We start from the raw sequence: 20,756 nt of genomic DNA on the forward strand, positions 1-20,756 counted from the left end.
AAATCAGGGTCTCTTTTTTCATACCTCTTGTGCCATAAGATGGCTCCAGGGGCTGAGGGCCTAAAATGAAACAAAAGGGATAGTCAGGGTTAAGGCACTATAAAGCTAACTGTGCCTGATAGTATAGCCTTTGGCTAATTTTCAGTCAGGCAGTAGCTCTCAGGTTAACACTTTTCTTTCCTTTAATCATAGAGGTTAAAGATGCCTACTTCCTTTTCCATTCAAGCACCAACTGCCTACAGAGGGGTTAACGATGCGGGTGGGAAGGAAAAGGACAGTTACCCCAGCTTTTGTACTTGTGAGCAAACAGCTTTTATGATTTTTACTACTAATGATAAAGACAGCATAAAATGGTTTAAAGGCTCCTTCCTAAAATACTTTTTCCATGTACCTTTTTTCCCCCCACAAATGGAAAGATACTGCTGTACCCAGATACTTATTAGTTTTGAGGCACAAGTTACATTAGAAGAAAAAAGAACTTGGGCTAGTGTGTAAATTTCATTCAGTGGAGACTCCTTGGTTAAATAAACAGCAGAATTTGCTGGGTTGGGAGAAAGGAAAAGAGGCCCAGAATGCTTACTGCTTGTCACTGTCAGCTTTCTCATGGAAGACTTCACTAAGGGAGTTTCCAGGGAGGAGAATGAGCTATTCTAAGCAACGACATTTAGGAAGAAAGAGGAGTTCCTGTGGTCTTCGGGCCAGCTAGCTATAGAAACTGGTCCCAAGTAGTCAATGGCTTGGAAATGGGGTAGATGAATTGTGAACTGCCCGTACAGTACAGTTAGGAAGTATGTGGATAAAAATTCCTGGAGCTGAAGTCTTCTTTATTGACAGAATCAACAGAACATGCATGGCAGAGTTGGCCACAACGTCCTAACACAGCACATTCTGACATTCAAATTAGACTCATTTAAATGTGGCTCCTTTTGATTCCTTCAACTTGGTACTATGATTATCTGTACACGGGGATTCTATATTGAAACAACCTCACTCACATCACCACTATCACTCAGGTTTTGGATACTAACAGATTGGTCCAAATTTTAAAAAAGGTAATAGGCTAAAAGACAAAAAAAAGTCAACTAAGCTATCAGGCCTAATCAAGAATGGCTTAATATTATTCATCCTCTTTGAACATTTTACTTAAGTGTTTTACTAGAGCTACTAGCTCAGGGTTCCCACCACATGCATCGATTTGTTTATAGGCTTTAGATTCAAGCTCTTTAAGAGTATTCCGAGTGTATTCAAAAGAACCTACGTTCTCAAGATAATGTACACAGTATTTTTTAACATCTACATTTTCGGTTCTCTGGCGCAAGATATTCTGCACCTGGGTGCTTTCAGGCCTAGACCAAATAGCATGAATAGTAGGGAATGAGAACTTTCCCTCTGTTAGATCTTCACAAAAGCTTTTGTTTGCACTATATTCTTTGGAGTGTAGATTAGCATAATCATCCCTAATTTGGAAAAAGAGCCCAAGTGTATTCAGTAGTGGCTTTAAATCTTCTTTGTAATCAGAGAACAACTGCATGAGACCTACTGCTAATCCAAATAGTCCACCTGTCTTTTGCAGCACCATTGCTTTATATTCTTCTTCAGTGGGACAAGTGTAATTATCCCTCCAGTAGATATCCAGGCCTTGTCCCTGATGGAGTTCTAAAAGCTGGCGGGTAAAAAGCTTTACTGCATCTGGGTGATCAAGGGTTAAGACTTTCTCTAGGCCAAGAAAATATACATAATTGGCAGAATTGATGACAGATGGAATTCCATAGATGCTGTGTGCCACTGGAAAGCCACGACGGAGTTTTGAGTTGTCTTCAATATCATCGATGAGTAAACTGGCATTATGCAACATTTCCGTCACTTCAATGATAATCTAACAAGAAATACAATTGAAAAATTTCATTTTATTTGAATTATTCAAAAGAGCTTATAAATACTTAATGTATATTAACAGATTATCAAAGTGTCAGGTGCCTTAGTTTTTACAACTAGTTATTATCTAGCAACCTCAATGTAAGATATGTATGATCATTAAACTGAATTAAGAGCTAGGAGTATTTTTACATGATATCTATTAATTTCTTGGAGATTAAGAATAAGGTTAGAATTGCCTAAATACCTGTAGCTTGTCTTCTGGAACTTTTAGCCAATGATTAAACGCCTGTGAAAGTTTGGTTCTCACTTGTTTACCTGCATTTAAAGAATAAAATTTGGCAATAAATTAATATTTTTAATTACAAGAAACACATTCAGAAACTTCCTGTGAAACTAATAAAACTTGACAAATCCAGCCCCACCAATCCATTATCTACTGTAGAGCTTGTCTTCCACTGCTGGGCCCTACTACCTCCCTCCACCAAAACTCATATCCTAAAATGCACAACCTTTTAAAATTAGGGCAGGCAAAAGAGAGTTCTAGGACTCCAGGGCCCCATCAGTAAGCTCACTCCTTTCATCTTAACTTATATCAACAGTTTTGGAATGGAATGTTTTTTTTTAACATCTTTATTGGAGTGTAATTGCTTTACAATGCTGTATTAGTTTCTGCTGTATAACAAAGTGAATCAGCTATATGCATACGTATATCCCCATATTCCCTCCCTCTAGCGTCTCCCTCCCACCCTCCCTTATCCCGTCCCTCTAGGTGGTCACAAAGCACCGAGCTGATCTCCCTGTGCTCTGCGGCTGCTTCCCACTAGCTATCTATTTTACATTAGGTAGTGTATATATGTCAATGCCACTCTCACTTCTTCCCATCTTACCCTTCCCCCTCCCCTTGTCCTTTATTCCTGTCCTGCTCCTAGGTTCTTCAAAACCATTTTTTTTTTAAGAGTCCATATATATGTGTTAACATACAGCATTTGTTTTCCTCTTTCTGACTTGCTTCACTCTGTATGACAGACTCTAGGTCCATCCACCTCACTACAAATAACTCAATTTTGTTTCTTTTTATGGCTGAGTAATATGGAATGTGCTTTTAGGGAATTATGATCTAATTCATTCTTTTGAAAAGGGAGCCAGTCTAGTTAGTGGCAGTTAATTACCACCATCCACTTCAGAGGCTATAGGTATTTTTTTTTTTGACATGTAGTTGATTTTCAATGTTGTGTTAATTTCTGCTGTACAACGAAGTGATTCAGTTATACATATATACACATTCTCTTTTAAAATATTCTTTTCCGTTATGGTTTATCATAGGATACTGAATATGGTTTTCTGTGCTATACGGTAGGACCTCGTTGTTTATCCATTCAATATATAACTATAGGTATTTTTTTGTTTTTGTTTTCCTTTTAGTTTTCCTTTTTACTATACTTTCCTCTAACATCAAATGGATGGTTTTGGATAGTTCCTTTTTCTTTTTTCTAACTTACTAGTCCAATATACAATGTAACTGAAAGGAATTTTTTTTTTTTTTTTTTGTGATACGCAGGCCTCTCACTGTTGTGGCCTCTCCTGTTGCGGAGCACAGGCTCCGGACGCACAGGCTCAGCAGCCATGGCTCACGGGCCCAGCCGCTCCGCAGCATGTGGGATCTTCCCGGACCGGGGCACGAACCCATGTCCCCTGCATCGGCAGGCGGACTCTCAACCACTGCGCCACCAGGGAAGCCCAAATATAGGTATTTTAAAGTAAATGTACTTTGCTATTGAATTACCTTATAGAATTACCTCTTAAAATTATCTACCATTCCTTTATATTAAGATTTTAGAGACTGGACAGCTCTGCTTCTTTCCTATCAAAAAGTGAATTACCACTCCATGAAGTATTCCCTTTTAACATCCTGAATTTAGTCAAAAGTTAATCTCTTTATTTTGACTAGGGCCATTAGTTTTTCAATATTATCTTTTTCTTACACAGAAAGCTCAAGAGAGGTCTTTGGGTAGTACTCACCATTAGAAGTCATTTTAGCCCAAATATAAAGGAATGGTAGATAAAAACCACAACCAGTTCATTTAATAAAAATGTTCTTTCTATGAGCTTCCTGCTAAAGCGAATGCACAGTTACACCCTAATTTCAGATTAGGTTTCAGGAAAATAGTTACATAAAGTTTCAGTGAACAAAAACAGTATTTTCTGAGTCCTATCTGTGTTTTCTCTGCACCAATCAGCCAAACAAATGAATACACACACCCTCATCACATACCCAAATGCAACAAAGTTTCACTTTCTGTGAGAAGTCTAAAAGGGAAGGATCTCTTAGGGTTCTGGAAGCAGTATCCTCTGTCTACTAGCCTTTAGAATGTGGTCTGAGTAGCAATTATATCCTTTATCCTTCTGATTTACTTTCCAGTTTGACCAAGGTCAATCTGGGCTATACTGAGAAGGCACAACTGTGCAAAGTAACCCTATCACCTTAAAAAAGAAGAAGATGAAGAACAGAGAATCAATGTGCAGGCACATTTTCCCCTTCACTTCAGAATGTATTTAGAAAACAGTACAATAAATGGCTTAACTTACAGGTACTCAGGTATGTATGTATGTATGTATGTACGTATGTATTTATTTATGGCTGCGTTGGGTCTTCATTTGCTTCATGGTCTTTCTCTAGTTGTGGCAAGCGGGGGCTACTGTTCGTTGCGGCGCGTGGGCTTCTCACTGCGGTGGCTTCTCTTGTTGCGGAGCACAGGCTCTAGAGCGCAGGTGCAAGGTGCAAGGACTTCAGTAGTTGTGGCTCACGGGCTCTAGAGCGCAGGCTCAGTAGTTGTGGCGCACGGGCTTAGCTGCTCTGCGGCATGTGGGATCTTCCCGCACCTGGGCTCGAACCCGTGTCCCCTGCATTGGCAGGCGGATTCTTAACCACTGCGCCGCCAGGGAAGTCCCCTCAGGTTTTATTTTAATATTACAGTAATTACTGTTTCTTTTTTAAGACTTTAACGTTACTGACTCCCTTTCTGCAGGCCCTCTTCTTCCTCCATTTCAAAACCCACCCTCCACCTCCCACTGCAAAGGCCTGGGGACCTACACTTCTAGAGTAAATAAAGAAACATAAATAAAAGTCATTCTACTTTACTAATTTCAGAATATCCTAATATCAACAATTATTATTATAACCTCTTTTCAGCAAGATTAACTTTACAATAGAATAAATGGCCTGGCCCATCTTTAAGTCACTTTAGTAACTCTGAAGCTCTCTGTGAAAAATAGTTTATGCATAACACAGTTTCCTCTTTCTTTAGGAAACTCTTTTGAGGTTCTATTCTATCATGGGTGCAGGAGTATATTTGATTTGAAAAATAAAAAGATGGGATACCTAATGAGAGTCTTAAATATGTTATCTAACGGCCTAAAACATTACTTCCAAATAATGAGGATTAAAAAAAATGTTAACAGAAGTAGTTCATTACACAGGTAAGCATTACTGTTAAAATGTAACTATAGGCAGTCCTTGTTCTGCACAGTAGTGGAGCAGAGACGCTGGGTGGTGCTAGTTGGACACTTGTCATCACTGGTAACTGGCATGTTTTATGGTAGCCCAGTTCCAACCAGTGTTTGTCAGCGTGTAACAAAATAAGTCCAGCAATAGGTGGGAAAAGTACAAGAGAAATAGTGCTACCTTTCTCAATATGAGACTCTAAAATAAGTAAAGTTACTGGCTGCTGAATAAATGTCACGCAAAAGCAGTCTCTTGGCTTTTTCTTAAACAGTAGGCAACCTTTCCCTTGCATTCTCTGCTTGTCTCTCCTCCATTCTTTTGAAGCATTGACATTAACAAGTATGTCTCCATGAGGGTCTGCCAGAATAGAAATGACACTAATCATGATGGTTTCCAAGGTGGAGGAAGGGACCTACCACTCTTCTGGCTTCAGACAACAGTACTTATCCTCCCCAGACTCAAGAAGAATAGAAATGCCACTGAGGAGTGCTCATCGAGAAAAGTGTGCACTTTAGAACAGAAATGACAACCTTTTTGTGATTGAGATCATCACTACAGTTGAGCCACACTATGGGCTAAATGGGTTTCTATAGTTGTCAACTTATCACCGTTTTTTTTGAGCCATGCTGTGCAGGTTGTGGAATCTTAGTTCCCTGACCAGGGATTGAACCCGGGCCCTCAGCAGTGAAAGTGCAGAGTCCTTACCACCAGACTGCCAGGGAAGTCCCAACTTATCACCTTTTAGTGTTTTTTTTTTTTTTGCGGTATGCAGGCCTCTTACTGTTGTGGCCTCTCTCATTGTGGAGCACAGGCTCCGGATGCGCAGGCTCAGTGGCCATGGCTCACAGGCCCAGCCGCTCTGCGGCATGTGGGATTTTCCCGGACCGGGGCACGAACCCATGTCCCCTGCATCGGCAGGCGGACTCTCAACCACTGTGCCACCAGGGAAGCCCTAGTAACTGGTTTATACATGAAGCTTTATTACAAGAAGCCACGCTTATCACATGCATGAGTTTTTCTTTGCTACTATCATTTCCCAGAAAAGCTTAAAAAAAAAAAGAGCAAAATAAAACAAGCACATACATATGATTAGGCAGGTGTTTCTTTAGGAAGCCATGTTCAAGTGACTCATCTTTATATAGGAATAATGTGGGCTATGCTTCCAAGTAATGTGCTTTGGATGCTTTACTATTTGTTTCTTACAGGAACTAGTAGTATAAGAAATGCAGTGTATGTGATAATGGAAAACCTGAACAGGAAAGTTAAGTGAAGCTTCTTCTTGTTTCACAAATTGGCAGATCATCCCCTAATATCTAAAGAGTAGGGAATAGGAATGTGTGGCATGCATAAAGAAAAAAACTTCTAATGAGATACTCAAATGTTTTAAGTGTTTTTATGTTTTTAGTTATGTTATAAAATTGGATATTTTTTAAGGGGTGCCTCAAAAACATCCCTTTTAAGAACAAAAAGCTGTAAAAGTTTATTATTATTTTCCTCATGTGTATCTTCTTACAAAATAGAAAACAGAAACTCTCAAGAGCTGGCAATTCTAACCTTTTCTGTATGCTAATATTGAAATGACGATTACTTTATATAGATGACCCTATATGTACTGTAACTAAACTGTTACCTGGTAACTGAAGTAAGTACTTGTAAGGTTCTAGAAGAATTCTTTGGGCTGTTTCTTGAGTCTTCTCCATTGTTTTTTAATTTCAAAGCTGATCTGTAAAAAAGGAGAAACATAAAGATGATGTAGTTAACTAAATTATCTGAGTATCAAAGTACAAAGGAATTTGTATTTGTATTTCAAGGTGTTGTAGTAAAGGTAAACTTTCAGTTTGGTTTTAAATGAAAACTCTACACCTATGAAATCTTGAAAACATTATGTTAAGTGAAGGAAGATGGTCACAAAAGGTCACATATTATATGATTCCATTTATATGAAATGTTCAGAACAGGCAAATCTATAGAGACAGAAAGTAGACTCATGATTGCATAGGGCTGGGGTGGGGGGAAGAGAGAGTGACTGCTAATGGGGTTCTTTTTTTTGGGGAGATCAAAATGTTCCAGAATTAGATTGTGGTGCTGGTTGCCCAACCTTGTGAATACAACAAAACACACTGAGTTGAATACTTTGAATGGGTAAACTATATGATATGTAAATTATATCTCTTTAAAAAAAAAAACAAAGTCTTCATTTAAGTGATTATATTGGTCAAGGTGTTCACCTGGATTTTAAGTGGTTTCCTTAGTTACAAAACTTACACTAAAAGCCGTTCCTATTTTATCAACCATAAAAGGCTTAAATTGTTGACATCAACATCGAAAGGCAACAACAGAATTAGATACTTCTATACTTGACTGATCATGTAAATTAATAAACATACTTTTCTTTCTAAGAGCATTAAAATGAGTATGTTTTGGGGCTTCCCTGGTGGCGCAGTGGTTGAGAGTCCGCCTGCCGATGCAGGGGACACGGGTTCGTGCCCTGGTCCGGGAGGATCCCACATGCCGCGGAGTGGTTGGGCCCGTGAGCCATGGCCGCTGGGCCTGCGCGTCCAGAGCCTGTGCTCCGCAACAGGAGAGGCCACTGTTGTGAGAGGCCCGTGTACCGCAGAAAAAAAAAAAAAGAGTAGGTTTTATACATTTGACCCTTAAACAACAGCGGGGTTAGGGGCACCAACACCCCCCCTCCGCACACACACACACACAACTGAAAATCTTCTGCAGCCACAGATTCAACCAAGTGCAAATCATGTAATACTGTAGTATGTATTTATTAAAGAAAAAAATCCATGTATAAGTGGAGCCCAGCAGTTCCCACTCATGTTGTTCAGGGTCAACTGTGTATTTAAAATATAAGGAGAAAATCCTATTCTGCATTTTCTTCACAATCAATCAATTTTCGACATTCTGATTAAGACATGCATTTACTTGAGTGCAATTATATTATTAAAAATATTCCCCTGTAGTGACTTATTATTCTGAATTTTATATTTACTTCAATATTTCCTAGAACATCACTCAGTTTTCCTAGAATCCCCCGTTACTATTGAATCTCTACTATTTCTTTGTAAATATCTATTGCTATTTTTGTTTGTCCTCCTATTAGGAGTCTTCATTTCTGTTTTTGTTGTTTTTTTCTCTTTTTGGGGGGATGGGAGGGAGTTTTCATTTCTAATTGGCACACTTCAGAAGGTTTCTCACCTTTGTCTACTTTCTTTTGCTTCTTGGGACAATGATTTGGTCTCTAGGATCATGAGCCTAAAAGACTGAAAAGTGTATTTTCTGTATTTTCTTCTACATTTGCCTTGACCAACAATTAATGTTAAGTATGTTGCAAGGGAAAAAAGTTCAGAAAATATTTTGAAATAATCCAAATACCAGTTTAGTAACCTATTACCTATACTGTTTAAAGTTTGACACAGATTATCTTATTCTTAAGAGATTAAAGAAAGAAAAGAAGATGATGCACAGGAAGAATAATCACTTAGGTTAAAAGATTATTGAACAGAATTAAAAGTAGAATTTTAAAAAAGCATCTCATATACTGTTCTATTTAAACCAGTTAGTAGCCATCTCTTCCCAACTAGGTTGAGAAAATTATGTTTATCTTTTTCACAGCCTCCAGAACACATGTGACTTAACTTAAAAATCAGTACGACCAACTTTCAATAATTCTCTTTTGTCTCTGTATCAGTAACAGTACGCCACTAGACAGATTTTCAGCGCTAATCTGTTTCAATTCTTAGGGCTTAGCTGGTTGATGTCTTGTTCGACTGAAAATATTAGTTATGAACTTTAAAAAAATCATTCTTTCCTTTGCTCACTCTGGTAAGTTTAAGAATACTCACATAACAAATAAATCAATTAATGTTCCTTCCCCAGATAATGTTTGTATGCAAGTATTCTCAACAGTGGGAAAACACAGAAGCCTCAATTTTGCTAGGTACTGAAAACTAAAGTTTCCTGTCTTCTGAAGAGTCTGAGGGTTTCTACATTACTGTGGCATATACTCTGATTTGGCTCTTTTTCTTTTCTTCTTTTTTAACCCAAAAGACTCCAATTTATCACACCTAGAAATTTCAGCTATCACATACTGGACCCGAATATAAAAAGGCATTAATGTGTTACATGAACTCTACTAATTTACTTTTTTAAAAGTAATTAATTTTTAAACTATTTTACCGAAGTATAGTTGATTTACAATGTTGTGTCTAATCTACTTTTAGAACGAACCACCACAGGATGCCTCTGTGAGAGTCTGAAACTACTCATTTTCAAAACTGGGAAACTGCTTTACATTTGTTCAAACAACACACGATGAATATTAATTAACACAAAATCAGATTCTCTCCTCCGTCTGGACTACTGAAGCAATATCCCCCTGGTCCTCTACTCTTTAGCCAGTGACCTTTTCGAAATTCAAATCTGGTCCTATCTCCCTTCTGACTGGCAACCCTCCGAAGTTATCCCATGGCTCTTAGATAAGAACAAAACTCCCTAACATAGCGTATCAGGTTCGGACAGCCAAGCCCCGCGCCCTCCCACCCCCGGCCCAGCTGCTCCTCATGGTTTAAAAAGCTCCCTCCTGGAAGAAGGCTTTCCAACGTGATGTTCTTTCTCTCTGGAATGTTCTTTCCGTAGTTAACTCCCGCTAACCCTGCCACTCTCGGCTGGATCCTCACTCCCTCGGGAAAGCCTTCCCTCATCTCCCTAAGGCAAACTCCCTATTTCCAATTCTCTTATCACCACGAAACTCTCCTTCGCGGCACTCACACCTGTTGCAATATCACACTGACTTGTGTGGCCATCCTGCCTGTCTCACTAGGCTCAGGCTCATGACGGCAGGGACCACACCAGGCGGTGGCGTTCAAATGTGGGAAAGACGAAATGAACGAAGGGACGTAAGCCGAGTACCTTCCAATGCGTTAGAGGACGAAATCCGGGCACACGAACAGAAAAGGGAAAATATCGTGCAAAGTAATTTTTTAAAAAGGGATGGGTCTGTTTTCAGAATTGCTAAATCGACAAAGTGTAAGCGCGGCTGTGAAGCGTGGAGTGCATCCTTCCACTCGAACTCCGGGAGACGATGGATGGGTGTGAAGTAAATTGCCGGAGAGGTACATGGAGGGAATTTAAATAACTTCGAGTCATATTTTCCACACAGGCTTGGCAGAAGGGCTTCCAACGCCGACTCCGTCTAGCGGAGCCCGCAGGGTCGGTAAGGTTCCTGCTTCCTCTCCGCCCCGAGGCCCCCTTCCGCTCCGCGGGGTCCCCTACCGCTCCTCCCCTTCTCCAGCGAGAGGATGGAAAATTCAGACACAATCCGGTTCAGCATCCGGGTCCTCACCCTCCTTTCTTTCTTTCCTCTCAGCTCCGCCTCCCAACCTCCCCCACCCTCACTCCCCATCCGGGTTCCCCCCAGCCGCCACCACAGCCACTCACGGTTCGAGGATGATATCACAACTTTCACGCCGGGGGTCCGGGAGTAGCAGTACCCAGCATCAACTTCCCACCTTATAGTTCAGAACAAGGCTCCCCCGGATGCCTACAAGAATCCCTCCCCTCACTTCACGATAGCACTCTCCGCCTTCCTCACCCGCCAGCGACACCGCATTGCTCGGTGCAAGAAAATGCGCCATCCCGCTCACACTGCGCAGGCGTCGTTGCCGCCTCCCCTTTGCTTTGTCGCCCCGCCCCCTTTCCCTCCCCCCCCTTCCCTGTCTCACGTAGGCGCGGGGCGTTGCGGGTCTTGCAGTTCTCAGGGGCAAGGCCTCGCGCATTGGCCCCAGAGGCTGGACTACATTTCCCGGGGAGCTATGAGGCGTAACTTTCTGTTTCCATAGAACTGGTGGGAAAATGGCGTCGTTGTTTGTATCGCGGGGACCAATAGGAACAGAGTATGGGCGGATTCTAAAGAAGTCTAACCAATCCGAGGTCGTCTAAGAGGCCATCCGGGAAAGAGGTAGGGGAGGGGAAAAAAGTCTAGGGGAGGGGAGAAAGGAGGGAAGGGGGGGCACTTGGGGTGGGGGGGAAGCGATGTTTGCCCGTCAGTCGAGTCCGGAGTGAGGAGCTTAGGCGCCGGAGCGGAGGGAGACTCTTGCGCTTAAGCTTGCAGCCGCCACGGCCACCGCCTGGACCTTTGCCCGGAGGGAGTCGCAGAGGGTCTGTCGCCGCCGTCCTCTGCAGGGCAGCGCGACTGGGGGCTCGGACCTCCAGTCCAGGAGGGATTTTTCGTCGTCCCCCCTCCCCCCAGCGAGGGAGCCCGAGCGGCCGCCAAACAAAGGTACCAGTCGCCGCCGCGGGAGGAGGAGGAGCCGGAGCTTTAGCCTCAGCCACCGCTGGACCCGCCGCCCTTCTTCCCCCATCTCTCCCCCGGGCCTGCTGATTTTGGGGGGGAGCAGGGGAGGGGACTCTGGACGTGCCAGGGTCGGAGCTTGCCTCCCAGGAAGGTAGGGGCATTTTCTGGGGCTTTCGCGGTCTCGTAAGGGGGTCTTCAGGGGAGTCACTGGGCCCGGCCGGGGAGCCGGGGAAGATCGCTGGGATGGTGTCCCCCGGCGCCCCAATTCGGGGCCTCGGCCTCCGAGGAACTCGCGCCGCCCCCCTCCCCCCCGCAGTTGCCGAGTCCGAGTCGCCCCCCACCCTGGCGGCCGCACACTCGGCGCTTTAGTGCCCCTCGGCCGCGGTGGGGGGCCCCGACCGGTGGGGGGGGCTCTGCCGCCGCCCGGCCCCTCGGCGCTCTCGCCGTCCCCGCGGCCGGCAGACGTGGATCCCGCTCGCACTTGTCGGGTGTCCGCCCCGGAGCGGGACGTGGGCTGAGCCTCTGCGGCGGGTTGGTGTAGCCCGCGGCCCTCCGGCGGGTCCGCCGCCCCCGCCGTGCTCCCCGAGGCCCGGCCCGCGCCCGCTCGGACGCGGGGTGCGCAGCTCTTCCGAGGGGGAGCGGCCGGGCCGGCGCGCAGGCCTGCGGGCAGGAGGGCGGTCGACCCCGCGCCGGCCCCCGGGCTTGTAGTGAGTTTCTTCTCTGACAGAAATGGCGTCATTGTCGGAGACGGGAAACTCCGTCGGGTCCCGACAATGGGGACGGGAAGCTGTCGAGCTGTGTAGGTGGTTGGGTTTGCGGGGATGGCGGGGCCAGAGGGGGCCCCGGCTCGGCGTTTGGTGGTTCGGGGACTGACGCCTCCTTCGGCTCCTTGTCGGGGTGCAGGCTTCGCACGGTTCCCTCCGCCTCCGCCGGTGCAGAGGGGTGCCCGTGGTGTTGACGGGGTGTCTTTTGTTTCGCCTCCAGGTGCAGGTGAATCTGGTGTTTTCGAGGGGATCGCGGCCCCAGGATCATCATGAAGGTAAGATCACCTCCAGAAAGCCAGCCTCGGGGGCTAGAGGATCCAGGAAGTGGGGGGGTTTGATCGAGGTCGTGTGAGTGACCCCGAGTTTTGCCGAGGAAGGTGTGTGAGGTGGCTTGGGGCCCGAGCTCGTCCCCGGGGACGACGGGGGTCAGCTGCCGTGGATCTCGGTGGGCTTTGCTGTGGACTTGGAGCCGGTTATAGGATATCTCGCTGAGGATGATGTTTTTTCCCTCGTATAGAACCTCTTTTTGCCGGGAATGAATGATAGGAATAACTGCGTGAATTTAAGTGTTTTAAAAGCAGGTCAAGTAATCTGACTCTAGAAACTGAACCGTACTGTGGTTCTATCGGTTACGCCGATGAAAGAACATCTCATTTATTGTGTGAACAGTACTGTGAATTTTTAGTAGAAGACCTATTAGATTAGCGAAATCAAATATAATCTTAATCGAAAGATTTTTCAGGAAAATGTTGGTGATCTTTAGACAACTCAGAGATAGCAGTTGTTCCTTGTATTTCCGGGGATTTAGGATTATATGGTGTGTTTTTCTCTACTGATCCATTTGGTCTCTAAATTATCAGATGCTCTATTGCATTGTGATAAAACCGATGTGGAAAACTGATGGTCAGGTTCCTCTTAAACGTAAACATGTTAACTGAATGTAGGATGTTGTCTAAAAAGTACAGTCTACTTAAATGGTGGAAGAAATTACAGTCATAAAAGGACAGGTTTTTTTTTTTCACTTTAGAGAATATGTAATTGAATGCTGTCGTATTTTTTAACGCACTTGAGGATGAAAAGCCTTAGATATCTGAAATGTCTAGATTCAACTGGTGGAACTTAGAGACTAGCAGATATTTTTTATCCATTACAAATTCACAAGTGCTTGAAAGGAGTACAGGGTTTTCACAAGGATAGAAACACATCAGTTAGTATGTTAAAATGTGGGTGTCATCTACTTTTGATAGTTCCTTTGAATTTTCTTTAAAAAAATTTATTTCTCTTCAGAATCAGGACCGCTTTCATAGTACTGCATTCAGATTAAGATTTGCAATACTTATGTTTATGGTGGAAAGTGAAAGCTGTGGCCACTTAAATATTTATCATTATACAAAGTAATTAAATTTCATCCAGTTTTTTGTGTTTTTTGTTTTTCTTTTTTATGTTTTTTTATTCTTGAGTTTGGGATGCTGTAAACTCCTACCTGAAACAGTTTATATCTGCTGAATTACTATTTTGCCTTCATGTAAATGAAAAAAACTGATGTTTCAGAAATGAATCCCTTTTGTTAATCACAGATGCTAGCTACACCTTCTGTGACCTGTATGAATCAGTGACAAGTAAATTTATCAGGGAAAACTATATATCTTCTTTGGTGTTGGACAACAATTTCTTAAGAAAAGTGTTGGGTTGAATAATATGTAATAAGATCAGAAGCTGATTAATACGGGATTTAGTTTGGAATAAATGTTGTAATCTGTCGCAGTTTCCAGTGTAGTGCCTGGCACATCTCAAGCACTCTGTTAATGTTTGGTTAAAAGAAATGTAGTAAGTTGAAGGTCTTTTAGATTTTAGATTTTCTTACCTTTTCTTTCTTCCTTTCATTTCCTTTTTTTTTTTCCCCTTCAACTTATCTGTTTAAAAAAATGAAAGTACGTTGGAAGCTTCAGCCCTGAAAGTTTTACGGTATTAGGCAAATGCAAATATTTTGGTATCAGTTTAGAACTACTCATGTTAAGGGCTCAGCATTTCCATTATTACTGGCTTATAAAAAAAGTTACTAGTAATGTTAAAAGGAAAGAATTGTTAAAGTAATCTAATTTTATGAAAGAAGAACTGCTGTTATTGTCAGTATAGTAAGTCCTCTCTTTGGGAATCTGCTAGTAATCAGAAGTCCTAAAAATGTAGCTTATTTCTTTCAACTTAATTTTTTATGTTGTGAAAGTTGAGAGGCTGCCCATGATTGGTATTTTGCTTTAACAAAATTGCAATTCAAAAAGTATGTAGTATTGATTATATTAGGCTTAGATTTTCTTGTTTGTGTGTTCCCAGTTTCTATATTGTAATGACAACTGAGCTGTAGAAGGATTTATGCCAATTATCAGATCTTATCAAACAGATTTGTACTGTGTAGCAAGCTTTTAAGTTTGTAGTATGTGTCCTACTAGTCACAGAATTAAATTTTATTAAGTGATAGTGTATTGAGGCAATTCAAAGTGTGTAGGAGTACACTTTTTTGGTTGTTGCTTTAAAGTCCCAAAACAAGGAAAAATATATATAGCATTTTAAGTGCTATATGTTTTAGAAGCAATTTTCCTGTTAGAATTTACTTAAATAAATAAATAAATAAATAAATAAAGGCCTCTTTACTGACGAATATAGTGTATCTCATGGTATTTTTGCCCAGTGTGTTTTTGAGACATGACTGTAATGTAAAAGCAATTTTGTGCTTTAACATAGATCATGATGTTGGTGTTATGTTTAGTTTATTTTTCATCTTTTTGGTAAACCTTTCAATGTCACTGATAGCACATTATCAGGAAATAATAGATTATTGAAGTTTATAAGTAATTCTAAGAGTTAATTATGTCAGATACATTTCCTACTTTTTTCTAAAACTTTTTTTTTTTGCTTTTCTATTACGCAGATTATTAACATTTCTCATTACACTGCAGTAAATTTTGAAGTGGAAATGGACTGGATAGAGTAGACATTTCAGAATCTTTAGGGGATAAGTGATTTAGGTGGTTGTACTTAGGATCTCGGGAGATGGGCTTTTTCAGATGTACCATTCTCTCCTCAGTAGTCACTGCCTGAGACCACATAAAAATAATGGATTGATTACAAGTGCCTTTTTTAATGTCTTTTGCTGTGTGAGTATTCTCAGTCCCTTTCCCCTTCCTCCCCCCGCCTTCCTTTTCCCTTTCCTCTCTCTGGATCCCTCCCTCCCTCCCTCTTTCTCTTCTACCTTTCCTTCCTCTCTTCCTCCTTATTCTTTCCTCCCTCCCTCTCCCCATCTCCCTTCATTTCTCCCTCCCCCTTTTATAAATCATTCATTTAACAACATCCCCTTCCATGTGTCAGGCAGTGTGGCATGAAGGTAAATACCCTCTCAGACCTGCTGTCAAGGAGCTCACAATTTAGTTGAAGACGCAGAAAAATAAAGCAAACAGTGCATATTGAATTATAAGAGTATTTTTTGCAATATACAGTATTTGTGATAAGTGCAATGGGAGGGCATAAGAGGACACTTAAAGCAGAGAGCCATTGAAAGTTCTCTGGTGGAACTGGCATCTAAGCTGAGGGTTAAAGCTTTTGCTAGGCAAGAAGAGTAGAAGACAGTGTTTCAGATAGGGAACAACATATTGGAAAATAAAGGAAAGAACAAGATGAGGTATCTGGAAACTGTAAGTAGTTCACTATGGCTGGATTAACTTAAAGCATGATGTGTTTGGGGTGGGAATAGGAGGGAAGTGATGGGAGATGAAGTTAAGTTAGGGAGTTGAAAATTTTCTCGAAAGCTACATGGAACCGCTGAAGGTAAAGACACTGATTTGTACTGTAGAGAGATCACTTTGGTGGTATTGTAGTGAATACGTCAGAAGGGAGATCTGAATGGAAAGTCTGGAGATTCCAGGTGATAAGTCAAAGTGAGAAGTGAATAAGGACCTGAACTAATGTGGTGGGAGTGGAACAGAGGGAATAGATCTGAAATACCTAGGACATAGAATTCAGGGCTAATAACTCACCCTGGGGTGGGAGAAGATCGAGGTTTCTCTCTTGGGGCATGAGATAGATGTTATCGTCATTTGAGTCATGCTGTCACTGGAGTAAACATGAATAAGGTTCTGAGTATTTAAGGGACCTGTAGGAGGTCCACATGCAGGTGGACTTACTAATTAAGATGTAAGGGTAAGAGCAGGTCGAGTGAAGAGAAAGCAGAGACTTGCTTAATCCAGTGTGAATGTTAACCTGTAGTTAATAGTCATAATATTTCAAGGGATTTAGACCCATAATATGGCAAATGTATTTTGTGCTATAAATTTGTGGTCTTTTTGATGAACAGGTAATTTTATAAAATACCGACTTGTTTTCTGTCCAAATTTCTAATCCTTTGCTTATTGTAATTTTAAAAAGTATGCTGAACGAGTACATATTACACTGAAGAGTGTGTTTTTGCTAACTTAGCTTGTAAATTCAGTCTCTGAAGAGATATTGCATGCCTTCTTTGTACCAGACATGGTTGTAAGTATTGAGGATACAGCAGTAAACAAAATAAGAATTCTTGTGGATTTACTGTCTACAGTTGACCCTAGAACTGCACTTATATGTGGATTTTTGATAAATACAAATATGCAGTGTAAATGTATTTTCTCCTTCTTATGATTTTAATGTTTTCTTTTCTCTAGCTTACTTTACTGTAAAATACATATAACACTCAAAATATGTGTTAATCGACTTTTTATGTTACTGGTAAGGCTTTGGTTAACATTGGATTAGTAATAGTTCAGTTTGGGGGAAGTCAGAAGTTATACATGGATTTTCCGCTGCATGGGGGTGGTGGCGCCCCTAACTCTTATATTGTTCAAGGGTCGACTGTATTAGGGTAGACAGACACCAAACCAGAAAAAAAGAAGTGATAAGTGGTATGAAGGGAAGTGAAGCAGAATCAGGATAAGAGGGTAGAGTGACCGAGAGTGTTGCTTTAGATTAGATTGTTTGACCCTGAGATGTTTAAGGAACAGGAAGGTGGCCTTTAGGGCTGGAGTGGGAGGAGATGGGGCTTGAGAGGTCACAAGGGCCGGAACAATGTAGGCCACAGCAAGGACTTAGAGTAAAACCTGAGTGTGCTAGGAAGTCACTGCAGAGTCTGGAGCAAGAGAGTGAAGTGGTTGTGTAGAGAATAGAGTGTAGGCAGCAAGAGCGGAAGCAGGAGATGAGTTGCGCGTCAGTTCTGGTGAGAGAGATGGTGGGGGACCAGGTGTGGGAGATGGTTGTATTGAGGGTGGGGACATAGAATTCTGATGGATTGGGTGCGAGGGAAAGGTTCTGCTTGCTGCTGCTTACAGATAACTAACCCTCCCATCCCTGGCCCCTTTAAATAAAAATCTTTTTGCTGTGATTAGTTGGTGGATGGGATTCTTGGAACTGAGTGTAGCCAAGGAGCTGTTCCCAACTCTTAGCCTTCCCTTACTGGTGAGCAGTGAACACTGAGCTGAGCAGTCCTTTGTTTTTGTTTTTGTTTTGAATTTTAGGAAATGAGGTAAAATTCACCGTTTAAAGTATGCAGTTCAGTATTTCTTAGTCTTCTCACAAGATCGTGTATCCATCACTACTGTCTAACTCCAGAACATTCTCACCTTCCCCCCAAAGAGTTCTCTCTTCCCTTTACCCCTCCCCTGGTGATCACTAATCCACTTTCTGTCTCCAAGAATTTGCCTATTCTGGACATTTCCTAGCAGCGGAATCGTACAGTATTCCTTTTGTGTCTGACTTCTTTCACTTAGCATAATATTTTTAAGGTTCATTCATTTTTGTAGCATATGCCAGTATTTCATTCCTTTTTATTGATGAATAATATTCCATTTTCTGGATGTACCACATTTTGTTAATCTGTTTATTAGTTGTTGGACATGTGGATTATTTCTACTTTTTGCCTATTTTGAATAATGCTGCTGTGAACATTATTTCCAAGCTTTTGTGTGGACATGTATTTTCAGTTTTCGGGGTGGTGATACTACCTGTGGTAACCCTGTTGAGAGCTGAGTGTTGGACTTCAGATGTTTTGTGTTGCTGTGGCAAATGGCCACCAAGAAGTTGGTCGTTTAAAAAATTCACTTGAGGCTTCCCTGGCGGTCCAGTGTTTAAGACTCCGCACTTCCACTGCCAGGGGCATGGGTTCATCCCCACTGCTTCTCAGTGTGGCAAAAGAAAAAATTAGTTCAGCATTTACTGAGCGCTTACGTGCGAGTCTCCGATCTAGCCATTTAGGATATATCAGGGAATGGGACAGGTAGAAAGTCCTGGCCCAGCGGATGTTACCTTTTAAGGTGGAGAGGTGGGCAGACAAATCAGAATAAATATAGTAAGTAGATTATCTCACCTGTTAGGTGGTCAGCAGTAGGGCAGTAAGCGGGGAGCTCAGTAAGGAGGATTGGGACTGTGGAGTGGGCAGGTTGTAGCACTAAGTGAGGTGGTCACGTAGGACTCATTGAGAAGACATTTATGCAAATGCGTGACAGAAGGATGTAACGGAGCGAGTCATGTGGCTTCAAAGGCATCTGGACATGTTCAGTGAAGTGCACAGAGGCCAGGGTGGCTGGAGTGGAGGAAGGAAGGAAGGAAGGAAGGAAGAGATCGGGAGTGGATGGGGTCAGACAGGTAAGGGGGATGCAGGCTGGGGGTGGAGCAGATCAGATCACATCACCTGGGACCTTGCAGGCTTTTGTGAGAATTTTGGCTTTCACTCTGATAGAAATGGGGAGCAGTTGTGGGTTTGGAACAGAGGAGTGATGCAGTCTCATTACAGAGTGGCAGATTTTCATTATATTTTTAAAGGATCACTGACAGCTGTGTTACAAACAGGCTGTAGGCAAATCTACAGGATAGAACCTGACCAGTTAAGAAGGTGTAGTTATAAGGGATGGTGGCTGGCTGCCACCGCGAGGGAGGTGCGGAATGGTCAGATTCTAGATGTGGTTTGAGGGTAGAGCCAAAAGGAGTTCTTGTCAGATTGAATGCAGAGGAAAGGCAAGGAGGTTACCAAGATGTTTTGGCTGAATAACTGGAAAATTGGGATTTTATGATGAAGTTAGGGCTGCATAATTTTTGGAAGTAAACATTTATATTTAATAAATTTATAAGATATATTTTATATTTAAAGTATAAATATACTTTATACTTCAGCATACAGTGAAGTATGCTGACTGGTATGTTGCTCTGTGAAATGTGGCTGTAAACAAAATGTAGGTATGCTATACAGTGGACCCTTGAAGAGCATGGGTTTCAACTGCTTGGGTCCACTTAGACGAGAATTCTTTGCAGTGAATACTACAGTCATACTACACAGTGTGTGACTGGCTGAATCCGAGAATATGGAACTGTAGATACTGAAGGCCAGCTGTAAAGTTATAGCGGGATTTTCAGCTGCGCCCCTAACCCCGGTGTTGTTCAGGAGTCAGCTGGGTTAGCTTTTTAGTAACAGACGTTTAGAAGCCTTGGAGCCTTTCATTCTTGTTGAATTGTTTAAAAACAGGACTGCTGCTGCCGCCTTCATTTTGGTGCCACAGAACAAGGATGTTTCTACATTCATGAGACGCATGCACTAGTATTCTGTGTAAGATGACACCCACAGTCATCTGTGGGTCAAAAAGGATCAAAATCTTTTTGATATTTAAATGTTGCAGATTCTAGAAGGCGTGGATTTTGGTAAGGCATATACTGAAAGTAGAATTATTTAAAATTTGTGTTGATTACCTAAGTGCAAAGCATCACTTTTAGCTTGTAACTTAATTTGAATATAAAAGACAAAATATTAAAAAAACAAACGTGTCACTATTTCTTTTAGTTGGGCCTTCTTTAAACCAGTGGACATTGAATGAAACATGAGCTATAAATAATGAGCTTTTGTTCCCAAGATGATTGAACTTTTTCATTTATTTACTTTACATCAAAATAAGACGGTATATTTGTTATCTCTTAAACTACTAATCAGTATGTTTAACTTAATTTTAAGCAAGAGCTTTTGTTATAAAAATTATTACATTTCTCTTCTTTTAGGAGTGCAGGAAATCTTGACATTTGAGTTTTCCATGGAAGATAATGTGTTTCTAGAAATCTGATAATTTTCATACTAAGATTGGAGACAACATTCAAGTTTGGGGAGGAAAAATGAGTTTAAAAAAGTATGTAAACAGTTTACCAGAAGATAAAAAGATCTGCTAGGGTCAGTTTACAAAGACAGAGAAACCAAACTTCATGTTCACCTTGTATACTAACAGTCATGTTTTAGGCTGGTTAATAGGACTAA

General features: G+C 41.8%; 3 protein-coding genes across 10 annotated transcripts in view; 1 reads left to right on the top strand and 2 right to left on the bottom strand.

Moving 5' to 3' along the window:
• TBCE (tubulin folding cofactor E) overlaps positions 1–1,596 on the bottom strand; it is a 126,428-nt gene extending 124,832 nt beyond the window's left edge. Inside the window, exons 1-2 of one of the 2 annotated variants that reach the window (XM_079899838.1) lie at positions 1,561–1,596; positions 25–60 (exon numbers count right to left, since the gene is read on the bottom strand). The gene's annotated coding sequence lies outside the window, so the exon portion shown is untranslated. Of the gene's footprint in view, positions 1–24; positions 61–580; positions 654–1,560 lie in introns of those variants that run through there. The other variant, XM_079899837.1, reaches the window with a different exon arrangement.
• On the bottom strand, positions 25–11,121 carry GGPS1 (geranylgeranyl diphosphate synthase 1). 4 transcript variants are annotated; one of them, XR_013824235.1, is made up of 5 exons: positions 10,829–11,120; positions 7,011–7,103; positions 2,123–2,193; positions 581–1,876; positions 25–60 (listed from the first exon to the last, which is right to left on the bottom strand). XR_013824235.1 is itself a non-coding variant. In XM_079899854.1 (5 exons), the coding sequence occupies exons 3-5, from the start codon at positions 7,078–7,080 to the stop codon at positions 1,118–1,120; spliced, it is 900 nt and encodes a 299-aa protein (XP_079755980.1). In that variant the 5' UTR covers positions 7,081–7,103; positions 7,768–7,970; positions 10,829–11,121; the 3' UTR covers positions 25–1,117. The 4 variants fall into 4 exon arrangements, 3 of the variants coding, with proteins under 3 accessions (XP_079755980.1, XP_079755981.1, XP_079755979.1); XM_079899854.1 differs by adding an exon at positions 7,768–7,970 and having other exon boundaries at positions 25–1,876; positions 10,829–11,121; XM_079899855.1 differs by having other exon boundaries at positions 25–1,876; positions 10,983–11,121.
• A 302-nt stretch (positions 11,122–11,423) lies between these two features.
• ARID4B (AT-rich interaction domain 4B) overlaps positions 11,424–20,756 on the top strand; it is a 127,149-nt gene continuing 117,816 nt past the window's right edge. For 3 of the 4 annotated variants that reach the window (XM_079900750.1, XM_079900752.1, XM_079900753.1), the window contains exons 1-2: positions 11,424–11,669; positions 12,669–12,723. In XM_079900750.1, coding sequence (XP_079756876.1) covers positions 12,718–12,723 — 6 coding nt within the window. In that variant the 5' untranslated portion in view covers positions 11,424–11,669; positions 12,669–12,717. Of the gene's footprint in view, positions 11,670–11,693; positions 11,836–12,668; positions 12,724–20,756 lie in introns of those variants that run through there. The other variant, XM_079900751.1, reaches the window with a different exon arrangement.

Source organism: Stenella coeruleoalba, assembly GCF_951394435.1.
Source record: "Stenella coeruleoalba genome assembly, chromosome: 16".
In the NCBI taxonomy this organism is placed as follows: Eukaryota; Metazoa; Chordata; class Mammalia; order Artiodactyla; family Delphinidae; genus Stenella; species Stenella coeruleoalba.

Bases quoted from the DNA above. Each gene is read 5' to 3' on its own strand.
- GGPS1 (XM_079899855.1), bottom strand. From the start codon at position 7,080: ATGGAGAAGACTCAAGAAACAGCCCAAAGAATTCTTCTAGAACCTTAC. The intron at 2,194-7,010 runs GTAACAGTTTAG...CTTTAAATGCAG, and splicing joins GTACTTACTTCAGTTACCAG to GTAAACAAGTGAGAACCAAA. The intron at 1,877-2,122 runs GTATTTAGGCAA...ATTTCTTGTTAG, and splicing joins TTCCAGAAGACAAGCTACAG to ATTATCATTGAAGTGACGGA.